The 22,888-nt window shown below is 42.1% G+C and overlaps 1 protein-coding gene across 3 annotated transcripts; it reads left to right on the top strand.

Moving 5' to 3' along the window:
• Positions 1 to 231: 231 nt before the first annotated feature.
• Positions 232 to 19,596, top strand: ASAH1 (N-acylsphingosine amidohydrolase 1). 3 transcript variants are annotated; one of them, XM_063337104.1, is made up of 15 exons: positions 234 to 448; positions 649 to 763; positions 5,792 to 5,838; positions 6,035 to 6,125; positions 7,324 to 7,410; positions 8,363 to 8,441; positions 9,346 to 9,420; positions 10,247 to 10,292; positions 11,737 to 11,881; positions 13,057 to 13,111; positions 13,303 to 13,384; positions 13,987 to 14,118; positions 15,545 to 15,668; positions 16,205 to 16,261; positions 16,935 to 19,596. In XM_063337104.1, exons 2-15 carry the CDS (start codon positions 686 to 688, stop codon positions 17,022 to 17,024), a joined length of 1,188 nt encoding a protein of 395 aa, XP_063193174.1. In that variant the 5' UTR covers positions 234 to 448; positions 649 to 685; the 3' UTR covers positions 17,025 to 19,596. The 3 variants fall into 3 exon arrangements, with proteins under 3 accessions (XP_063193175.1, XP_063193174.1, XP_063193172.1); XM_063337105.1 differs by lacking the exon at positions 649 to 763 and having other exon boundaries at positions 232 to 448; XM_063337102.1 differs by lacking the exon at positions 234 to 448 and having other exon boundaries at positions 589 to 763.
• Positions 19,597 to 22,888: the final 3,292 nt, after the last annotated feature.

Raw genomic sequence — 22,888 nt, 5'->3', positions numbered from 1 at the left:
CCTAACAACGCATTTCTTTTTATCATTTCCTGCTTCTCCGTTTCTGCAATGCCATACACCTTTCCAATCAGACATCTGCCAAGGACTTCCCATCCTTTTCTTGCCACCCCCGCTTTGTTTTATAAGGGAGTTAATTGCACGGCCAATTAAGCCGTGATACTAAAGACTGTTTTGCTGCTATTCTGTGTGCCTAAAAACACGTGACAGATCTCGGGCACTGCATAAAGCACGAGAAACAAACAACGAAACAAGGCACCCTAGCTTTTTAATATTTATTGGTGGTGATTCTGCCCCTCCGCGCCGCTCTGTTGAGACCCCACCTGGAGTCCTGCGTCCGGCTCTGGGGTCCCCAACGTGAGGAGGACATGGGACATGTTGGAGCGGGTCTAGAGGAGGCCACGAAGATGATCAGGGGGGCTGGAGGCCCTCTGCTGTGAGGACAGGCTGAGTAAGTTGGGGTTGTTCAGCCTGGAGAAGGGGTGGTTCCGCCGGGGGGGACCTTATAGCCCCTATACGCCTGGGGCGGCGGCGGTAGGGCCGGGGCGGCGGCGGCAGGGCCCTGCCGCCGCCGCCCCGGCCCTACCGCCGCCGCCTCCTCCTTCTCCTCCTCCCTTCCCCTGACAGGCGGGGCGGTGTCATGTGGGGCAGCCACACCGGGAAACGTCTCGCCGAGCCGGGAAGGAGGATGGCGGGCCGGCGCCAGGCGCTGCTGGGGCCCGCAGCCCTTCTGGTCGTGGCGCAGCTCGTCTGGGCGCCGGACCCGGTAAACATGGCGGCCTGAGGGGAAGGGGGCGGGGGGGGGGCGCGGGATCGTCGCAGCGCCGCTCCCGGGGGAGCCCCAGGGGCTCCGGGGGGTTGTGAGGGAAAATGGTCTTCCCCAGGCAGGAAAATGTGAATTTAAGGCAGCGTCTCGCCGCCCTCACCGACTTGGTGACTTTTAAATGGTTTCTCTGGGGCGGCTGCGGTGAACGAGTCTTGGTGTCTATCGGGTGTGTTTCACAAGCCCTTGCTCGCTCCTGCGTTCAGTTTCATGTACATCATCTATAACATAAATATAGTAACATTACAGCAAAGCAGTGCTTTTCAGAAGGAAAGTTAAGAAGGGCTTGCTAAAAGCACATAATGCTTTTGAATCTTGCTGTATTTGCTATAGCAAAGGGGAGGGGACTAGAGCAGGTGGGCTTGAGGTGTCAGGTTTTCTTCGGGGTTTTTTTATTATTATTTTGTAAGGTAATAAGTGAAGTATTTAACTTTTGGTGGAGTTGTGAAGTCGAGGGGGGTGTTAGTTAGGTAGTTAGTTGGAACAGGCTGGCTTCCATCTCCTGGGCATGTCGACAGCTGTTCTTGCATCCTGATGTTATTTGTTATTCCTGATGTATTTGTTATTCCCCTGTCAGGGAAGCACTCCTCCGTCTCCTCATCCTCTGTGACAAGGACAGGCTTTTAAGCATCTCCGCATTTCAGAATACTCTTTTGCAATGTATCTTGAAATATTTAGGGAGCGCGCTGCTTCCTGTATTCTTTCATGTTTGCCCTAAGACTTTTCCTAGCAAATTATATTGATTTCAGGAGAACAAGTATGGGTTTTGGGAGAGGGGGGAACTGCAGGAAAGGCTTTGGAGGACTGCGGATATCTGGATGACCCACGTTCCCGTCGCATCCCGACTACACAGAATTATGCCCCTTCCTTTTCTGTGCACCCAATCCCATCTAGCCCCAATACTACAAGCCAGCACCAGCTTAAAACACCTTCAGAATTTTATCCAAAAGCTTCCTCGGTTGTGGAGCAGGGGTGAAAGTGACAGCTATCAGCAAAGTCTGTCATTAGAGCTTGATTTTGCATTTGATTGCACTTGCACAATATCAACCGGGTGTCCAGGTTGCAGGTTGTGCTGCTGTGCAGCCAGATATCAGGCTTGGGAATTTTATTTTTGGTTCAGATGCTGGGATGCATAGTTTGCTGAAGAACGAGCAGCTATTGTTGTCTTCCTACGTACAGCTGGTTGGGTTCTTCTCATTAACAAAGAACATGGAAGCTGGATGCCATGAATTACATTGCAGGAGTACAGACTGTCAGTCCCTTTAGCTTTCGGCTGGGCCTCCTCAACCATACTGAACATTTTGTCCAAACTGCAATTTAAATTGGCTCAGTCCCCATTGCTTCAGCACTGCAAGAGCACTCAGCTTCCCTGTTCAGAAAGGTGAAGAGCATTGGGACTGCTGCAGCGGGACAGAGTGCTGCGTTGGCACCGTCCTGTAAGGGAAAAAGAGCAGAGAGAAAAATGTGTTAGACCACAGAGTTCATAGACTGAGAGATGCTGAATATAACAGGTTATTTTGTCTGAAAGAGATTGAATGCCATGTCTTTAACCTATGGAATCGTATTTCATAGCTCAAAGAGGTAATTTTATTTTTAAATATGAAGATGAGAAACACTGAATATTAAGGAAGGATGTCAGAGAGGGCCCACATGCGAAATATTGTTGAGGGTGGTAAAGAAAGTGTTAGTGCTGGCATTCGTTAGACAGGACAAGCTACATTCAATCTATTTCATATTAATGAAGTCAAGCTAGGTTTTAAAATAGTTACTCATCAATCATTAAACCATGCATTAATTTTCTTTACTGCACTGAATAATAACTGTTATTGCTTGATTATTTTTTCCAGGTAGAAATTCCTCTTGGCACTTTGTTAGCTATTTTGTTCCTGTTCTGCTCTACTTTTTTTTCATACAGTCAGTCATAATATAAATCTTCAGTTTACTACTTCCATTTTTTCTTATTATTTCCATTTTTCCCCATAACATACTGTCTTTCTTTTCCACTGTGTTCTTTTTCTTTGAGTGTTTTTATCCTATGGTGCCAAGCATGCATTTTTGTATCATTATGTACATTTAAATTTGAAAGTCAGCAGTACATCAGATAATCAAAATATGCAACCTACTAGTAATAGGTGATTAAAAAAAAAAAAAAGAGAGCATATAGTCAGTGTTCAAGAATAGCTGTATTCCTTCTAGGAGGTTGAATGCATGTTTGAAAAGCAATTTATAGTGACGACCTCCTGTTTGTAGCCAGCTTCTGCTGGCTCTTTCTGGGAGACCACCTCTGGTTTGTCACATCGGAAACTCGTGCTGGAAGACTGCTCACACTTCAGACAGCATTTATTGTTCCTCTTCCAGTGTCAAGCCTGTGCAGAAGGGAGGATCTCGCTCACCACACAGCTCACCACACTAACTTCATAGCTGCTTGTTTCATTCTGGTCATAGAAACTGCCTGGTGGTTTTTTGGTTGCTGTAAGAAAATTGTTGAAGTGTCTTTTTTCTTTTTGCTCTGTTAGAAAAGTTTGCAGTTAGTCTTTAGCTGATTACAAAAGGTAACAATTTTTTTGTTCCTCCTCAGAACTTTGTGTGTGTTAAAAAATCAAGCAAACAAAAAACAAACAAAGAAACCTACAGAAACAAAACCTTCTAGTTTTCTGGTTGTCTTGATATCTTTTTAAGTTGTTGCTTATGTGCAACATATATATACTAGGTTTTATTTTTATATATATATATACACACACTAATATATATAAGCTATAATAGCTTACCTAAAGAAACTGTTAATAATCTTGGCTTTCCTCAGGTATCTCAATCAATGCGAACAGTTTTGGGAGGTGTATGGGTTGTTTTGGGGATTACTGGTTTCTTTAGCTTGCTTTATACGTAGACAGGTGAGAAGGCTAAAATTACTGACATGTAAGGAGGGAACATTTTCTCTCTTCTCTGTATCTCTCCCTTAGCTCTTCTCTTAACTGTCGCTTTCCCCACCTCTTTTGTGGCTTAGGTTGCAAAGGGCTGGGAAGATAAAAATAACTTCAAATACAAGATTAAAATCTCAGGAGAGAGAGTCAGGCGTGACATACCATTTAGCACCTGGAACATCACTTAAAATCCTCTGAGATCAGTTTGCCTGGTTGCCACTGTTTCCTCTGTGTATGCATGAGCTATTCTGACAGATCAACTGAATTTTTATCCATTTGGGATAACCTTTTTAATAGGCTTTATCTGGCAAGAAGCATATTGTGACAAAAAGTATTTATTTCCTGAAGGTCCTGTGTATCCATTGCAGTAGGATGTATATGTAATGGCACTTTTTCTGGTTGTTTTTAGTATTGCAGGTTGGAAAATTTCACAAGACAATTGCATTAATGCTGTTAAGTATTTGCTTGGCTTTGCACGAAGCCTCTGACTTTTGTTGCCTAATTAGTCATCTGATATCCTCCTCCTTTCCCTCCTTGTTTTGAAACTTCCTCAATTTGAAAATTAAATGGCCTCTTGTGTTTGACCTTTTGTTCCAGCTGTGCAAAGGCTGTAACTGCACCACAGTAAAATCTAGGAAACGCAGAGCTGCTGGTCCTGTATCTTTGTCTCGCTTGTAGGAAAACCAAAATCCACCTCATGCTTTCTCCCAGCTACTGGAAACAATACGAAAAGAAAACACATGATAACACACAGAAACTGATCCCACTTCCAAATTCCTGTTCCCAGTTGTAACAAATTATGCCAGTGTTTAAAGTCCGTGGCATTCTGTGAGACATTGTGTTTTCTAGATTAATGCATTAAAAACAGATAATGTGATTAGCCCAAGGTGAACATGGGCATTAGTTAGCTTGTTTGTCCCAGACACACAGCTGCTAGAGATCATGTCTCAGTTTTTACTGGAGCCAGAATGCATTGTAAGGACACGCTAGTCAAGTAATCTAATTAGTACAGCCAAATAAATACTGGAAATCAAGGTTGGGGGGGAGGAAGTGGTGGAAGGATCCCTACATATTTTTCTTTCTGTTGTGTCTCCCAAACACTTGTGCTTCGGGAGCCTTCTTATGGACTCCCAGAATAGCATGTGTACCTTTCCTTTTTCCTAGAGGGACATGCTGTGCTCTTAGGAGCTTACTGATCTGCTCAGATAGCACGGGGACCAGATCTGGTCTGCTCTCAACTGTCTTGAAGCACAAGTGCAGCGAGTAGGCATTTGCATTACCCATTTCACTGGGTAAAACATGCAATTATAATTGTGGCATGTATATGCATACGTTTATGTATGTATATACATGCTTTATGTAATTGATGGGGAAGCACAGTGTGCCTAAATATAGTTCCGAAACTTTCGTTTGTATCTAGCCATGCTTACAGGAATGAAGGTAACTAGTTTTTAGTTTCATTCCTGAAATGTGCCCTCATAGTATCTAGCACCAGTTCAGCAGTGCTTTTCCACACTAAACATAAAGTCATGCTGTATATAGCTCATTCCCCTGGCTGAGTAGTTTTCCCAAAGTTCAGTGTGCTTTCTCTGCCCCAGCCACAAAGTGAAGCTTAACACTGAGCATAATTATGAAAGACGCTATAAAATGAGATTATGAATGGAACGGATGGAACAAACTGGTCCGTAGTGAGATTTAAGGTATCTGAACTTGTCTAAAGAATATGGTTTTGAAGTGCTCTGTATTGAATCACACTGAGTAAAAAGGGGTTTGTATATTTATCATCAACTCGTGCTTGCCTTGGACTATATTAGGCAGGTTGTCTGAAGGTCTGTCAGACAGAACGGGGAAGTTGCTGTTTGTCCCCTATGTCTTGTATTCTGTTCTGCACCCTTTCCAAAGTCCCGAAACTTTCTCTTCCTTTCTTATCAAGTCATCGTGGATTGAATTAGCTGACTAGTCCTAAAGGCTTAATTCAAAACTAAGTCTGCTAGAATAATAAAGTGATTTCATAAAGAAGCTAAGTAGTTATGTTTCACTGTCTTTACAGTATGGAGAAGAGTGCAGGAGTAAAACATACCCTCCTTCAGGACCAACGTAAGTAACCTGATTCAGTTGTCTAGCAAATTACAGAAAAGTCATGATTTGCAAGTCTGAACAGGTGTGGGGGTTTTTTTGTAACTTATTCCTGTTGCAGATCAAGAAAATGCTAGTTACAGGTGGGAAGCACCTATTTTGTCAAATATTTTTTCAAAGCCTTCTTTAAATTCGAACTCTGGTACTTATCTTTCAGGTTCAAAGGGAATGTACCCACATATGTCATAAATCTTGATTTACCTGCTAGCAAAAGATGGGATAACTTGATGCACGACAAAAAGACAGAGGTATGAAATGCAGAGCTTACTTTGAAGCTTGGCAGGTATAAAACTAGTGCGTGGCCTTTTATTTTGAAAAAAAAGGTTTGGAAAGGAATACCTGTGCTAAAATTCTCTGGAAGGGAGAGATATTTCTATTTGACTTTTGTAAAATTATTCTAGACTAAAATAATTGCTTGAGTAAAATATTTTTCTGTTCAACTCTTGAGCTGGCAGCATCAAGTATAGGGGCACTGATGCTTGCCATAAAAAATGGTGTGGCATAAAGCAGGCTTTCATTTATCAAAGCTCTTTAATCATGAAGTAATACAGAATGAAGGAGGAGGAGTACGCCAAAAGGACAGCCTCGGTAAGTGAAACGGAGGCAGCGTCCCTTCTCCTCTGCATGTCCCTGCTTCTCTCAAAACGCTGCATGAGATGACGAAATGGCAAGGGGGAAAAGGAGAACTTCCAGCCCTTTTCAGGGGTGCTGGTTGCAGCACTGGGGTTTTCATGGGAGAAATCATTTTAAAAATACTCGAGCCTATTTCAGACTACTTAGAACAACTGTTCTGAAGGTTGCTGAAAATTCAATTCAGTAGGGCTTAATTTCTTGAAAAGGGCTAGGGATTTTTGCTGTATCCCTGCTGACTTTGACCTTCCAACTCTGAAAGCCAGACAAATTCTATTTACACTGTAATTGGGCGTTCGGAGCTTCAGGTTGCACCTTAAATTCTGAAAGGTTTTATCTCTCACGTACTTTGGAGTTAGATCACATGGAGTGGAATTCTATTTGTGGCCATTCATGTGTTGCAAATGGAAAGTATGTGCTTTTATAAGAAATTTACTGAATCTTTTTGGCTTCAAGAACAGCAGTGCTTAAGCAAAGAGCTTTTAATTAACATTTTTAAAGATAGAAGAGTGCAGAGTATCAAAATGTGATCAAAGGAGCAGGAGACGAGGATGGCTTTTTCCTGTACTTTGTTTTCTCTAGTAAAGGGACATGTCAGAGCTAATTTAGAAAGTTATTTGAATAAAGCTTGAGGAGTGACTTTTTAATGGGGAGTTGGGGGTGATTTCCTCACAAAGAACACCATATTTAGCATGTTAAATACATATTTTTTCAGCAAAATGTTTTTTTGAAAAGTATGTGAAGGAGTTCTGTTAGTGTTATAGCAATTCTTATGCTCAAGATCTTCTACGCAATAAAAGCCATTGTTCTTTTTAGCTGAAGACTGTGGTCCAGAATATTAAAGATATAGCAAATACCTTCTTCCCCAGTGGCAAAGTTGTTGACATTGTGGATAACAAAATAGTAAGTATTTTCAGCTGAATTATTTTATTATTATACGCTCTGACTACCACAATTAGAATGCTACTAAATTTGGCAATTAATAACTTCTTCCACTTCTAGAATAAAAATCTTGCCTTTTTGGTGAAATTTTGCCTTCTTGCCTACTCTGAATTACTCTGAAACTATCAAACCTAAAATGCGCATGTCTCTTCCTCCTCTAATTCTTTCTAAGATTTTTTCAAGTTTGGATTAGTCATGCTAAACATATATGCTACTGACTTAGTCACCCTAGCAAAACATTTTACTGAAATTCTCTTTGCCATGTTCAGCTCCTTTTAAACAGTAGAATAAAATCAGGTTCTGAAAAGTGTAATAAATGTCTCATTACAGGAGAAACTCTGACCTGGCCTCATCTTAAAAAATAATTTGATTCTGATTAAAATAGGCTTTGGTGTAGAATCAGGACAGGGAAAACAGTGCAGCGCTAGAGACAGCATGAGGTCAAATCTGTCCCCCATCTTTATGTCTTAGGTCATGCTGGCCACTCTTCATTTGTGTGCCTATGTGCCTGAGTGGGGTTGACATAAAGGTAGCACATACAGGTCGTCATACTGATGTGAAAGTTAGAGATTCCCTTAAATACTGACGTCAAGCTCAGTTCCAGTTGAGCTCTTACAATATGAGAGTCTTACTTCACTCTGTTCTGCCCATTGCTGCTAACTATAATTAAGATACTGTGCTAATCTCCATTGCTCATATGTCAATATTTTGATAAGTAATAGTTTTTACTTTCCTTAAGTATGTACTTGTCTTCCAAGCACTCTACAAACATCCTCAAGTTCTACAGGCTGCAGAGGAATTAAATACTCAATTTAACAGTTGTGAGAAGGATGTACCTACTGGGGAGAGGTTTGTTTTAAGTAACAAAATAGCCGTAGCTTACACAAACAACGTACAAAACTTTCCCTTTCAGGCTCATCTGACCGCCACGCTTCCTTATCCTTTCAATGAAGAACTCCAAGGAATTGCAAATTCATCAGGGATTCCTCTGGGTAATAGTTTCCAACACTTTATTAATGTAGTGGAAAACTAGCAATCCAGACTAATTTAAAATCAGTATGTGTACCAATCTGCAGTATAGTTACCTGTAGTCATCTGTGACTTCAACAAATTAATCATTAACTAAGTAGATAAAGTAATAAATTGCATCTCACATCAAATGAAAATGGTATTTTAGAGGAGAATGGCAATAAATCACACAAGCCTTTCATCAGGCTGGGACTTCTCTGTAGAGCTGTAGCTTCTTGCTCCTGAGTTTTGGGAACTGGAGGGAGTCTCAGCTCCTATGCACCAAAATCTGGGGGAATCTTGATTCTCACTGGTTTCCTGTTGAGCTGTGTGTCTGCTATTGACATACCAAGAAGGCAAGGCTCAGTTTCATGCTGTGCTTTCTCTCCCTTGTGATCCTTGACACATCCTCTTGCCTTCCTTCCACACCTCCTGCAAAAGAGTGCAATTCCAGGTGAGAAGTAGACACTGAATTCTTCCAGAATTGAGGTGGAGGAAGTCCATAGACCTGCTTCCACTGGCTCCCTCATACAGGAGCAGGACACCTGGTGCTAGTCAGCAGCTCTTATATGGGAATAGTGGTACATACAGCAGCTTTCATCTTTAAAGTGAATTTTATAGCTTGTTTTAACGTTTCCAGAGGAGGAAGTAGCGATGACTGTCAGTTTTCTGTATGGTAAGGCAGAAGACCAAGGAATTCTGATCCTTCTGTTTGCCTTTCAGGAAGCTCTTGATTTTGCTAAACCGGTCATTTCAAAGATCAAATGAGACTTAAACAGAAATTCTTTAGAGGAATATTATAACTTTTCACTATGCTTTTTTCTAACCATTTTTTTCTGTGCATGGCAAAAATTTCAAACTATTGAAGTTTGTTTCTTTTTGTTCTAGGGGAAATTGTTATTTTTAACATCTTTTATGAAATTTTTACTGTCTGTACATCAATAGTGGCAGAAGATAAAACAGGTAATGCAACAACGTTAACAGTTTCCTGTTATGTAGGAGAGGGTCCACCTCAATTATACAAACATAGTCCTCATCTGCAGGCAAGAAAGTCTAGTAGGTAGAAGAGACTAAAAGCAATGATAATAAAAAGTTATTCCTTGAGAAAGGAATAAGAGATCAAGGGTGTTTTAGGCTAAAAAAAAAAACAACTTTCAAAGATGGTTTGCATTTGGTTTTGTTGAGGGTTTTTTTGTGGGTGGTTTGTGCTGTTTGTTTGGGTTTTTTTGTTTAATAGGTGGCATTTGTTTGTGTAGGGGAAAGAAACACCAGCCAGACAGCTGATACTTTCTCAGTGCCATGAGGGATTCTACTGCAGTCCGTTTTGCAGCTAGTTTCTGGCTATCACATATGTATGGTGCTAGAGAAAATGGATAGGCTGTTTTAAGAAAAGAGACTCATTTTCTTAACTGAGTTCTGCAGCCCTTGTCTGCACCTGTTCCAGCTTAGGAAATTCATGAGGGATTCTCAGAGAGCTTATAACGTCTCACTTTTAGGGGAAGTTCAAGGTATTACCATTGCATTAACATAATATGGAAAGCATTTGAGGCTGAGATGGACAGCAGTTTACAAGGTTACTTGATTTCAATTACAGCAAAACACTTCTCTGAACCAAAAAAACGCACAATTTTTCTGTGCTTATGAAAAGGGCAACTAGACGCTGGTATTTTCCTGCTTACTTTCCAAGGTGTTTTTCCTGCTTACTCATTTCGTGGTTTTCTATGCTGAATTTTAGGTCTCTTTCTTAGGAAAGATTTATTTATTTATTTATTTATTTATTGATATGTAGGGAAGCTGTACCATGCCAGAAACTTGGACTTTGGACTCTTTCTCGGGTAAGTACTTAAACTGGTGCCTTTTAGGTTTTATTTTTTTGCTAAATCCAAAAGAAAAAGCTAGCTGAACTTGAAGTTTCTACATGCATTCTTTGAGTCTAAATGATGAATTGTATGTTGGGTGTTGTTAAGGCTGTGACAAGTAATGCTGCATTGTGCGTTGTGAAAAAAGGCTAAAGCAAACAAAAGCATTGTTGTGTTGATCTTACGGCAAACTGCTCGCAGCTTGTCGGGAATGACTTTGTAAAACAGTTGTGTTCAGTGTTACTTAGTCTTTTCCCAGCTCCAGTTAAAACTGTCTCGAACCAAAGAACGGTCCATGTTCTCTGGTATCCCTGAGGCATGGTATATCTTGTTCTTTATGTGATGGGACAGCAGCATCAATTTTAGTGTATGCAGTGAAATGTGGATTGGATTTGGCTTGGTTTTGTGGTTGTTTTTTTCCCAAAATTATCCCCCTGTTCTGTACTGTGCTCTACTGGCACTTCCCATCCTTCATCATTTCTACTCGGAAGCCAGTTATTTGCATTCCGCTGATGTAACATTATCTGTCATTTAGATACAAACTTTGGATTTGTTGCCCAGCACTGGATTCTTTTCTAGTTCTCATTTCATACGTGGTGATCAGGTAGTTCAGTATTTGCTTTTAATATCCCAGTATATTTTGTAACATCACTCATCCAGATGATTCTCAGTGCCCAGATGGGATTTAAATGTCCAGCTTCATTAAAAGTCTTACCTGCCTATCAAAAACTCAAATGTTGTCAACTGTGACCCCACCTGTCCCTTGGTTTGGCTTGTGTTGAACTTCTCCCACTGGTCAGAAATCCTGGGAATATGCTCCCTGAAAATGAAGGCAACTTTCAAAGGTGTTTCCAGAACCTGGATTGTTTCCAGAGAATTTAACGATCTGCTAAGCGTTCTTTAGCATGCTCTTGCCCTCAAATTGTTCTGGCTTATTTTACAAACTAGAATTGGGACTTCCCTTTGTGTAGAGCAAATCCAGTAGCGCGGTTCATTTTCTCACTTTGACAAGTAAGAATTTGAGGGAAGTGGCTCATTCTGCTGCAGAACAAGCTACGCATGCTTTCAGGATACAGTGGGTTTGGTGTCACGGGCAATACCCGTAGCAGCCTCCCTTTGCCAGTGGGAACAGAACAAAGTTATGTGTGTTCAAAAACAACCCCCCAGCTGGAATGGTGGTGCTGTTTAATACTGAGTGGTGATATGCTCTTGGTTCGAACACAACTTGGTTCTTTTCACCGACTGCCTATGCATTTAGACTTCCTACTTGTCCCTTGCTGGTGCTGCTCAGGTAACTCCTGAATAACTACACGAGTAAGATCAGGACGGGCAACTCACAGAGGAAATCTGCGTGCTGCAAAGGCAAGTTTTAAATGCTGCTGAGGGAGGGAATTTTGTAATGCTGTACCATCTTCTGCAGGTGGGATGTTAAAAATAGTTCCTGGACTTTAACTCGGGAACTGAAGCCTTTAGTGGTAAACTTGGACTTCCAGAGAAACAACAAAACGGTATTCAGGTCCACAAATTTTGCAGGATACATAGGCATGGTGTCTGGAGTCAAACCAGTAAGTATGGGGAAGGGGGCTTGTCAATTTGTTAATAATGCTTCAGAGTTTCCTTTAAGATGTAAATTTTCCTGCTTTCATCTTCTGCCTTGGGATGTTTTTTAATAAATGACCTCTTAGTTGTTCTGGTACACAGTATAGCTACTGTGAAGAAAGAAAACAATGCTGCACGCTTCCTCCTAAAAGCAGACTGCTGAAATTAAATACTTATGTTTGGAAAATTCTTAAAAAACAGTGCTGAATTCTGAATACAGGAGTGAATACAAAGTGCTCAATTGGTCGGAGTTTCTTGGTAGCAAACAGATACTGCTGTGATCCCAGAGGTGAAACAGTGCACTTGTGCTATTTTAATTCTTTCTCCAGTCCTTGGAAAAGGAGTCCTACAAGGCAAGATTTTAATTTTTTTTTTAATACCCGCCTGAAATCTGAGTTTTATCTACATCTTAAAAACCAGCAGTATAGAACTATACTAGGGTCTCCAGCTTACCACAACTCCTCCTTTTCTACATGCTTGGCCTTTATCCTCAATTATAAGTGGCCCTTTTCATAGTAGAGCATTTCTGGCGTAAATCCCTGCATTGTATCCATTTATTTTTATCTTCTGGTCAAATACACTGGGAAGAGTCAATTCTGAAAATGATCCAGCGTAGCTGAATTCCACTTCCCTCTGAAAGAAACACTGGTTGGAGAAGGCTGGGATTTGAGTTTGAATTGCATGTTGCAGGTAGCGCAGATTGGACTGTGTACAGCTGCAAGCCCATGTGAACAGCAATAACGTTAGCACCGGGACTTAAAAATCTGCCTTCAAACTAGAGTAGTATTCAGAAGTCTGAGAAGAAGGTTACGTACAGCAGGGGAAGGAAAACTGTTAGTTCAGTGATGCAACAAGGGCCAAGAGAAAAATGGCCACAGGCTTGACTTACTTAGTATAAAAGCATGGTTTGCCAGATTGCTGTGCCAGCTCAGAAAACTATGAATTGTCATTTCTGCTTCCTCAAGCAGTGATAAATTAGGTTCTTCTCCACATGGGCTTGAGCTTGCAGCCCATTACTCAAAGGGGAAGTCTAATGAACAAAAAGCTCAAGTGGCATGTAAATTGCAGTGCTGCCTCTTGTTTATTACTGGTATTAATGGGCTGCCGATGGATTAAGGTTGATTTGTTTAATGCTTTTCAGGACTTGTTCACTCTGACAATGAATGAGCGTTTCAGTCTTGATGGTGGTTATGTTGGTGAGTAACGCTCATTTCTTTCGTTCTGTACAAGTTTTCCAGCCTTGGGCATACCAGTTACCTTAACAAACAGCCACACAAATGGTGAAACGAGTAAGACAAAACACAGTTCATTTTAAAGCCTGTGAAAGTCAGAATAGCATGAGTGAACCTTCTGAAAACAAATGATTGTAACCAGTGATATTTTGCAGGAATCTTCGAATGGTTTCTTGGTAGAAGAGATGGTATGTGGATGGGCTTTCTTACAAGAACAGTATTAGAGAATGCTACAAGGTATTCTCCCCCCCAAATATTCTACTGCTTTAATCTGTTTTGCTTCCAACTGGCATGAATATTGTAGATGTATGCTTAGTATCTAATGGTATAGGTATCTTCCTAGAAGCCTTAACATTAAATAGTTGTGGGTTTGCTGGTACTCTGGTGGGGGGGAGGCATCACACATGGTCCCTTAAAACTCCTCAGATTTCTCAGATGGATTTTTTTTTTTTCTAATCAACATATCAGTATGTGAATGTGTAATAGCATTCTGCATCAAAACACATCCAACAGGTAGTAGCATATTATAGGAAGTAAACAGAAACAAAGGTCTCGTACAGTAAATTAACTAGGTGGAATATGGCACAGCATGTCATCATTTTATTCCTGTTTTAAATGTAGAGAAAGTGCGAAGAGCACCTGTCAACTTTTAAGTACAAAGTGAGAAGAGGAGCTTTGCTTGCATGTGTTCCTTCATTGTGATACAATCTCTTCATATGTGCATGAGAGGGGAAGAAAGGTGTAACTACCCAAACTTTTCCTGGGTCTGTGAAACTCATTCTTCAGTACTTGAACCATTTATAACATTTAATAGTCCAACACTACTTTGTTATCTGCAGTTACCAGGATGCAAAAGACAGACTGTCAAAAACAAGACTGCTGGCTCCAGCTTACTTTATACTGGGTGGAAAAAATTCTGGAGAAGGGTGTGTGATAACTCGTTCCAGGACAGCTACTCTGGATATTTGGGAGTGAGTATGCTTAACTGGACACCTGACTCAGCCTTCCAGAAGGGGACAGGTTCCACCGATAATTGTGTCCTCTGTTTCTTGTGACGTAGAATCACAGAATCATTTAGGTTGGAAGGAACCTTTAAGATTACCGAGTCCAACCATTGGCCTAACACTGCCACAACCACAGTAAACCGTGTCCCTCAGCACCACTTCTACCTGTCTTAAATACCTCCAGGGATGGCGATTCCACCCCTTCCCTGGGAAGCCTGTTCCAATGTTTGATAACCCTTTCGGTGAAGAAATTTTTCCTGATATCCAATCTAAACCTCCCCTGGTGTAACTTGAGGCCCTTTCATCTTGTCCTGTAGCTTGTTACTTGGGAGAAGAGACTGACCCCCACCTCGCCACAGCCTCCTTTAGGTGGTTGTGCAAAAACTCACTTCTTTAGCATCATTGAAAAACCATAAAATCATAGAATCATTTAGGTTGGAAAAGACCCTTGGGATCATCGAGTCCAACCATCAACTCCACTCTACAAAGTTCTCCCTTACACCATATCCCTTAACACCACGTCTAAACAAGTCTTGAACACATTCAGGGATGGCGACTCCACCACCTCCCTGGGCAGCCTATTCCAGTGTCTGACCACTCTTTCTGTGAAGAATGTTTTCCCAATGTCCAGCCTAAACCTACCCTGCTGCAGCTTGAACCCATTCCCTCTTGTTCTATCCCTAATTACCTGTGAGAAGAGACCAGCACCAACCTCTCTACAATGTCCTTTCAAGTAGTTGTAGAGAGTGATGAGGTCTCCCCTCAGCCTCCTCTTCCTCAAACTAAACAGTCCCAGCTCCTTCAGTCGCTCCTCATAAGATTTATTCTCCAGGCCCTTCACCAGCTTCGTTGCCCTCCTCTGCACTCACTCCAGCACCTTGATATCTCTCTCGTATTGAGGTGCCCAGAACTGGACACAATACTCAAGGGGTGGCCTCACCAGTGCAGAGTACAGGGGGGAATCGCCTCCCTCCTTCTGCTGGTCACACTATTTCTAATACAAGCCAGGATGCCATTGGCCCTCTTGGCCACCTGGGCACGCTGCTGGCTCATGTTCAGCCGCTTGTCAATTAGAACCCCCAGGTCCTTTTCTGCCGGGCAGCTCTCCAGCCACACTGCCCCAAGCCTGTAGCGACGCATGGGGTTGTTGTGGCCCAAGTGCAGGACCCGGCACTTGGCCTTGTTGAAGCACATTCCGTTAGCGTTGGCCCATCGATCCAATCTATCCAAGTCTCTCTGTAGAGCCTCCCTATCCTCACGTAGATCAACACTCCCACTCAACAATACCACAGCAAGCCTAAAAAAAAAAAATCCAGCTGTATATAGTATATACTCTATATGTACTTACTGTATACTCAGAGAAGCAAAACACAAACATATACCTCTTTTCCAGCCTTGATATCCAGAAAGGCACGTGGTACGTGTTAGAAACAAACTACGATCGCTGGAAGCCTCCGCTCGTCTTGGATAATCGTAGAACACCTGCAATGAAATGCCTGAACCAGACCATGCAAGAGGTAGACATCCTCCCCGTACCTCATCTTGCTGTTTTGAAACTCCCAGGTCACAGTACTGATCTGACACAGCCAGGAACATTCAGGGCATTGGCAAGCACAGCTGTAGTGACAGAAGCGGCTAACGGTTTTGTGACAGTTTGTGCTTCTGGGTAATAAAGTACCAGATGGCTCTGTACATGATTTTTTTTTTTCTTAGTTTTAGGTTTTCTCTTCATCTAGGTGGGTTTCCTGCATTGTCTGTGGCTGCGTGTGCAGGGGGATAAACTTGGAGATACTTTGAGAGAGATTTTCATTGTTTCCTGAGCTGTTTTATCACCAGTGAAATTCAAACACGCACTGTCAGGCAGCAAATGCTGACACTCACGTGTCCCATGAGATCTGGTCTGCTCAAGTTTTTGTAACCCATGCTCATCTGATCTCGATGTATTCTTAAAGCTTTATCTTATTATCTAATTGAGCAGTAAAAAAGTTACACTTTTCCGCATTTACACTAACAGATAAATGGCCATTAACATAAATGTATTATTGTCTTTCAGAACATCTCCTTACCAAGAATTTATGATGTTCTCTCCACAAAGCCTGTCCTCAATAAGGTAATGCTTCTATTCTTGCAGAATGTTTGGAGTGGGGAGGTGGGGGACAGACCACGAACTACTTTATGCTTAAGGAGAAGGGAACAGTGGTACGTTCCGGGGGGTTTTTAGGTGAAAACATGCACGTAAAACCAAAACTAATTCCACATTACTTTGTAAAAGCAAAACGTAATTGGTGGAATAGCTGTTTTGCAAAGGCCCTACAGCTTCAAAGTTCCGTGCAGCCTGAGCCCTTTCCTCACAGTCTGAGGCAGCATTTGCACTGCAGACACCTTAAGGACCCTTCTAACATGAATTAACCTGTGATACGTACCCTTATAAGTAGCATGAAACAAGTTAATGTGCCGCATGGTTTACAGGTACTACAGTCACAGTCTGCTTGCAACAGATGATGTTTTAGTCTGAACTTAAGGGTTTGGTGTTTAAAAAAGACTAAAGGGGTGAGAGGAGGTTTTGAATGAGAAATTAAGTTACTATATTCAGTAGAGGCAGCATTCTTGGCTGTGGACACAAGCTATTCATACTTGCATGTTGTTGACTAAATAAGATAAATGCTCATTTCAGTTGAACTGTTCAGCTAGTATCAGAGACGGTTTTTCACTAATTACTGTAATGAGGCTTTCTCTTTTTTTTTTCTTCTTTTTCATTCTTCTTCCTCCCGCCTGCCTGTTAGCTGACTGTGTGCACAACGCTGATGGAGGTGTATAATGGTCATACAGAGACTTACCTGCGGGAATGCCCAGATCCCTGTAGTCCTTGGTAGTCCTGTACCTTTCCTATGTTGGAAGCTGCTTGTCTGAATTGGAGGTCCTCCAAGAAAAAATACTTCTGGAAAAAGATTCCTCAGCCTAACTCCTTTCTTCAGAAATCTAATGGCTACATAGAAATGTCACTGAAGCTTCTAACAATGGAGGACCCTGTCTCACACTGGACTTTCTTGCTTCCTGATCAGCAGTTCTGCTGACGAGAAATGTATACTAATGTATGTCTGGTTTGATTTCAGCCATTTCTACCAAATGAGTTCAGCAGTTAGCTCTAGATCTCTTCAGTCTTGACAGTATTCTTGGTTTGGTTTGTTGCTGGTTTATGGGTTTGTTATTTTTTTGTTGTTTGGTTGGGTTGGGTTTTTTTAGATGAAAATACTTCTAAAGCACACATGAGTTAAAATGGCACCTAGCAGGCATGGAAAAGAATTAGGTTATTAGAAGGCCACCTGGGACAGGGCGGTTCTGTTATTCTTTCTTAAGCACTTCAGATGAATTGCTGGTGTTCTGGTCCGATAGGAGGGTATGTCTAAGAAGCCCTGTTATAAAATAACCTACCAAATGTCATATCTAGTCACAGAAACAGGGTCTTAGGGAAATACCAAAAATGAGATCTGAGCCAAAAAATGTCTTTTCCGTGATTTATAGATCTTTTGCTGAAGCTCTTGCTTGGCCTGTTAACAAATATTTTTTTTAATACAGATTTTTCTGTTGTCTCAAAAAAATAAATACTAATACAATAAATATTCTTAAGAATTACTTTCTTCGTCCAAAGTACAGATGCACTGATTTCATACCTCAGTGGAGGTTACCGTGCATGTTACGTATCACACGGCAGAAAGGGCATTCGCTTCCAAATAGACTGATTTTAACAGCGACTGAAAAACTGATTTATTTCCTTAACTGTAATGGGAAGTAGCCAGGTACTAATAGTGTTGTTGGAGAGCAGTTTGGTTGGGTTTTGGAAAGCGGGGGAGGGAAGCCAAATCAGACTACAACATGGGCCAGAATTCCAATTAAGAAAGTAAAGTTCCTTTAGAATTAAGAGAGAAGGCACCCTAATGTCCTAGGGAGCAGTAGTTTTATCTTTGTCGCTGGCTGTTTCCAGTGCCATTCTTGTGTTTTATAGCACGCAAAGGGAAGACACTGGAGAGTGAGGTTAGGGGCTGGGATTTATGGTGATTCCCTTGTAATCTTTTCTTGGCCGGCCTGGGAAAGAGGTGCTATTCCTGTTCCCATTCAGCCCTGCATTTAAAGTTGCCACTGGTGTAAGGAAGGGAAGTGCCTGCTGTCTCTTTGGGGTCTGCAGAGACGGTCTTGCACGAGGGATTCTAACTAAAGCCTGCAAATTTGTGACACCCAGTCACAATGGGATTTTTGGTAGTGTCCAGGACATGCAGAACAGTATTAGTGTAGTGCAGAAGTTCAGACCAGAGGATACTACAGTTTTCTCTTCCAAACAGTAAAGGCTACGATAAGATCTTTTTTTTTTTTTTTAATAATAATTGCAAATTTAGCACTTTAAGAAGTTTACAGAAGGGGAAACAAGTTGTTGTCCATAAATCTATAATACAAAGTCAACTTTCATCCAAGTATAACTGGCTAAGTTTTATTTAGTATTGCTTCCTTTCTGAACGAAATATTAAAAGAAAACCTTTAATCACCCCTTGTTTCAGTAACTAGGCCACCAGCTTGCAGCAAACTGTCGCAGCTCTCCCTCCACCAACACTGGAAGAAGCAGGGACAAAAGGAATGCTATTTGCCAGATAACTTTAGCAGTTGATAAAGAAACCTGGCTTCTGGTTGAGGAAAATGATATTCTAGCCCTTAGAACAATGCCTGTAGTACCACGGCAAGAAGCAATTCAAAGGGGTGTGAAGCACTGAGGCACTGAGAGCACCCAGAAATCAGCATCCCACCAGTTAAACTGACCTTAAAAAAAAAAAAAGTGCTCGTCTAGTTGTACATCTAATTTTTTTTTTTGAACTGAAGTGTGCAAGCAGAAGCGCGTTAGCATGATTGTACTACCAGAGTCCATTTTTAATGTCAGTCGCGAATATTGAACCTATGTAAACCAAAATCAACATAGCAGCATGGTTAGATTAGGGAAAAATGCATGTATGGTGTGAAATGCACCCTCTGGGACACTTGATACCTGCAAAACAGTTAAACCAAGTCAAATTTTACGGTCTGTACCATGAAGGGCACATCATATACTGCTGAACTTGCACCTTAATCTGGTAGGGGCTTGTTCAGATTTATTTGGAATTAGTTGTGTAACAGCCGTAATCAAATTACTTTGTCATTTAAGAATAAGTAGTAAGTTTACTTGCTTAATTAGTCCTGTCCCACTTTAGCATATGTGGAGCAAGGCAGTGTAGACTATTTACAGTCATTAACTAATGAGCTTTTGGTATGTCCCTTGTGCAAGACAATCCATATTTCCACACTGGAAATTGCTTTACAATTGCAAAAGCAGAGCTAAATCCCATGGAAGTCTGTCCAGAGCTCGAATGCCTGCGCCTGCCACTGACTCAAATAAACAGAGCTGTTTAAAAGCAAAAACCCCAATGCTGTGTCCTACTGTGTCTGCCTTAATACGGAAAAAGTGATGAACGTGATTAATTGCTTATTGATTTAACCTTCATCTGTCAGCTCTGAAAGTGCTCGCTCTAAAGGTTTTCTCAACCCCGACAAAAAGTTTAATTTGCTCTTTTTACAGATAGAGACGTCTATTTTTAATGTCACTTTACTGCCTCCCCCCTGCCTCTGCTGCCCTAGGCGTTGTAATGGAAGCTAAGACTATTTCACTGAAGAAATGTAAACAACTACTTGCAACTTTGGGATTTAATTTAGCTTTTTTTTTCTTTTCCTTTTAAACAGACCCAAAGAACAAAAATAGGTATGTTTCTTCATGTTCATTTGCTGTACATGTAGTTGAGGTACCTCACAAACGCTGAGAGGGTGGTCTGATGGTCTGGTATTTTTTTTCAGGTGTGTTTTTTCCCCCCGGGTCAAGTAAGCAACCATATATATTTAAACTTAAGAGAAAATATGTGATTTACATAGCTTTCCTGGCTATGTTATGAAAAAATCATCAAATGGTTGCCAAAACCCCGCAATATATATGTAAGCAATAAGACAAACATACTTTTTTACTATTACTGCATAGTCTAGTTCTATGAAGAACAGCCTCAGTATTTGTTTTAGCTTCCAGCAGATTTTTACTGTTAATGTAAATACTAAGAGTTAATCCAGTTTATTTTGAACTTGATTAAATAAGATGTTACAGGAAAGACAAAGCATTTGTTTGGGCGCTGGCATTTAAATGCAAAAACACATCACTTGCCAAGAAAATTTTACACCCCTACAACTTAGGAAACCCATGCAGGGCAGCTGCGAAGCATTTCACGGGAAGTAAGAATGGCATCTCCCGTGTCAAAAAGCAAAATGTTGGCAGCTGGTGAGGACAGGGAAATCCGGGAAAGGAACTTGATTCTGTCAAAATCAAGCAGTAGTTTTGGGACACACGTGCCAGTGAGTTTGCAGTAGAGTCAGCCACAAGTTAAGGCTTTGCTTAGAAGCAAAACTCCAGAGCGGCACGCACAAGGCCAGGTTGGATGGGGCTTGGAGCAACCTGGCCTAGTGGGAGATGTCCCTGCCCATGGCAGGGGGGTGGAACTAGATGTTCTTTAAGGTCCTTTCCATCTCTAACCATTCTGTCATTCTATGACCTGGCAAGTATCCGCAAGGAAAGCAGCAAGAGTAAAGAGAAGACTTGAGCTGCAGTGAGCAGGCATGATGGACTGTGGACAGGGAGCAGTTGAGCGCTTTAGGGAGGCACCACAACCAACAACAAAATACTCCTCCCTCCCAGCACAAACACCCGTCCCACCTTTACATGGACAGCTCTTTGGGCTACAGGTGGAAGGAGAAAGAAAGAAATGCGAACAAAAAGCTCAAAAACTTGGATTTCACCTTAGTGGCAACAGCAGGCAAATGACCTGCTTATGCCATGGATCGTCAGCTGGGCTCCCTTCTGCTTTTGGAGGACCAGAAGTGTTGGTGAGAAGGGCACACCCAAGATCTCCGAGCAGCAAAACCTCTCATCCTTTGCACCAGAAGAACAAGATGAGCCAGAAAGAATAATGCTCAATCAAAGCGGTGGCAGAAACCACAATTACCTTGGGAAGAAATCTCCAGCTATTTATGCATTTTATAAGAAGCTGCTTTTGACTGTTAAAAGAGTCTGGAAACCCAACATGCCAGTTGGCCAGGTACCGTGATCAAGAAGCAAGCAGACCATGCAGTTGTTCCCTACCAGTTTTTCAGACCGTCGTAACTTGAGGTATCAAAGATTTTAAAGGTCTTTTGTAGCTCAGTCTGCTCCCACACTCTGCGACTTAGAAGAGAGGACAATTAATTACAAAGGAGTGAGTCTGTTTACACACTGAGAAGCTGTGTATTCAGGACATTTTCTGATCTACAGTGAATCAGCTCGGAATTATATTAATTGTATATGGGACAACCTCTCAGTCTGATTTGTTTTGCAAAGTTTATTCTCCCTTTTGCCTGAGCACTAGCAGACCCCCCGTCGTGAGGCTGCCTCTGTTGGGTGTTCTGCATTGACGGCAGCTCCAGTCGTAAGCCTTAGTTAAGGTTTCCCACTATGAGTCTTGGCTTTTAATCTTGCTGAGCTTTCTCTATTAGGCAGATGCCCAATGTAGAAAAAAAATCATCCTAGACTTTTTCGCCTCTTTGTATTTCAGTGAAAATGGTTCACCTTGTTAAGAAAGATAAATAAAAAAATATTTTCTTGTCCACAGGAGAAAAAAAAGATCATGAGCATTGAGTTGTTGCCAAGTGCTGCAGTGCCATCTTGTTTTTAAAGCGGAACTTTGATTCAGGTACCTGGAGGGTTTGGGTGAGACATTGCCTTTTCTCAGGCTACACCCACTGTCTGAATTGCACCAGTATTTAAACCTTTGAGTAGTTACATATAATTTGCATCAGCTTCGTTCCCAAAATGCTGCATCTGTGTTCCTGCAAGTGGTGTACACGCACCGTGCCCCGAGAGCTGGGAACAGCTCTGTTACGCGGCTGCAGGAGGTGCATGAACCAGGTGGGAGAAAGGAGCAGAAGCAACTGGTCTGGAGAGGGGGGAACAGAAAGAAGAGAGAGAGGAGCAGGAGCCAGAGCGCCAGGAGATGTCAGAGAGAAGTAAAACAGAAGAGGAGGACAGCCGGGAGCAGCAGGCTGTGCAGATCTCGCAGCTGCAGCGTCCTCCTCTGCTGGCTCCCTGACCCCCGACACCGAGCATCCTTTGCTGTCACCCGAAACCCCCACCAAACCAGGGGCTCCCCGCCCGCAGCAGCCCACGTGGTTAGGAACTGCTGGCACTACATTTTTTCAAATGTTTATATGCTGAGGGACAGTAGATCTAAACTGATCCTCTCAGAAAAAAATACTGACATTAAAAGTACATATTATCCCAAGCAGCCATTCTTTACATTTAAAAGCAGGATGAGTTACATTAAAAGTGTACTAAGGCTGTGAAGGTAACCCCGTCCAGAAGCCAACAAGCGTAGCAGCCGCTGACTCCCCTTTCTTTTTGGCTGGGCTACAGTCTCTTTGCAGGATCCCAAAATTCCTTTTCCAGAAACCCCCTGTTTCACTGGCTGCACAGGACGGGCTGCGTTCCTGTGGTGAAGGAGGCTGGCACGGTAAAGGGGAGAAAGGCTTCTGCTTTGTTCCAGCTTTCAGGCCGATGACGAGAATGCCTTGCGAGAGGGAGGATGGCGGCAGAGACCAGGCAGGGCTGAGCACCCACCGGGACAACGGAGCTCTCGCTCCCAGGCAGCCC

The sequence above is a fragment of the Chroicocephalus ridibundus genome, chromosome 5 (assembly GCF_963924245.1).
Source record: "Chroicocephalus ridibundus chromosome 5, bChrRid1.1, whole genome shotgun sequence".
In the NCBI taxonomy this organism is placed as follows: Eukaryota; Metazoa; Chordata; class Aves; order Charadriiformes; family Laridae; genus Chroicocephalus; species Chroicocephalus ridibundus.
The sequence above is the reverse complement of the archived record's forward strand: the minus strand, read 5'-3'. Positions and strand labels throughout refer to the sequence as shown.

Coding starts and splice junctions, on each gene's coding strand:
- ASAH1 (XM_063337102.1), top strand. CDS start 638: ATGTGGGGCAGCCACACCGGGAAACGTCTCGCCGAGCCGGGAAGGAGG. Junction 9,421..10,246: donor AGTGGCAGAAGATAAAACAG/GTAATGCAACAA, acceptor ATTGATATGTAG/GGAAGCTGTACCATGCCAGA. Junction 10,293..11,736: donor GACTTTGGACTCTTTCTCGG/GTAAGTACTTAA, acceptor CATCTTCTGCAG/GTGGGATGTTAAAAATAGTT.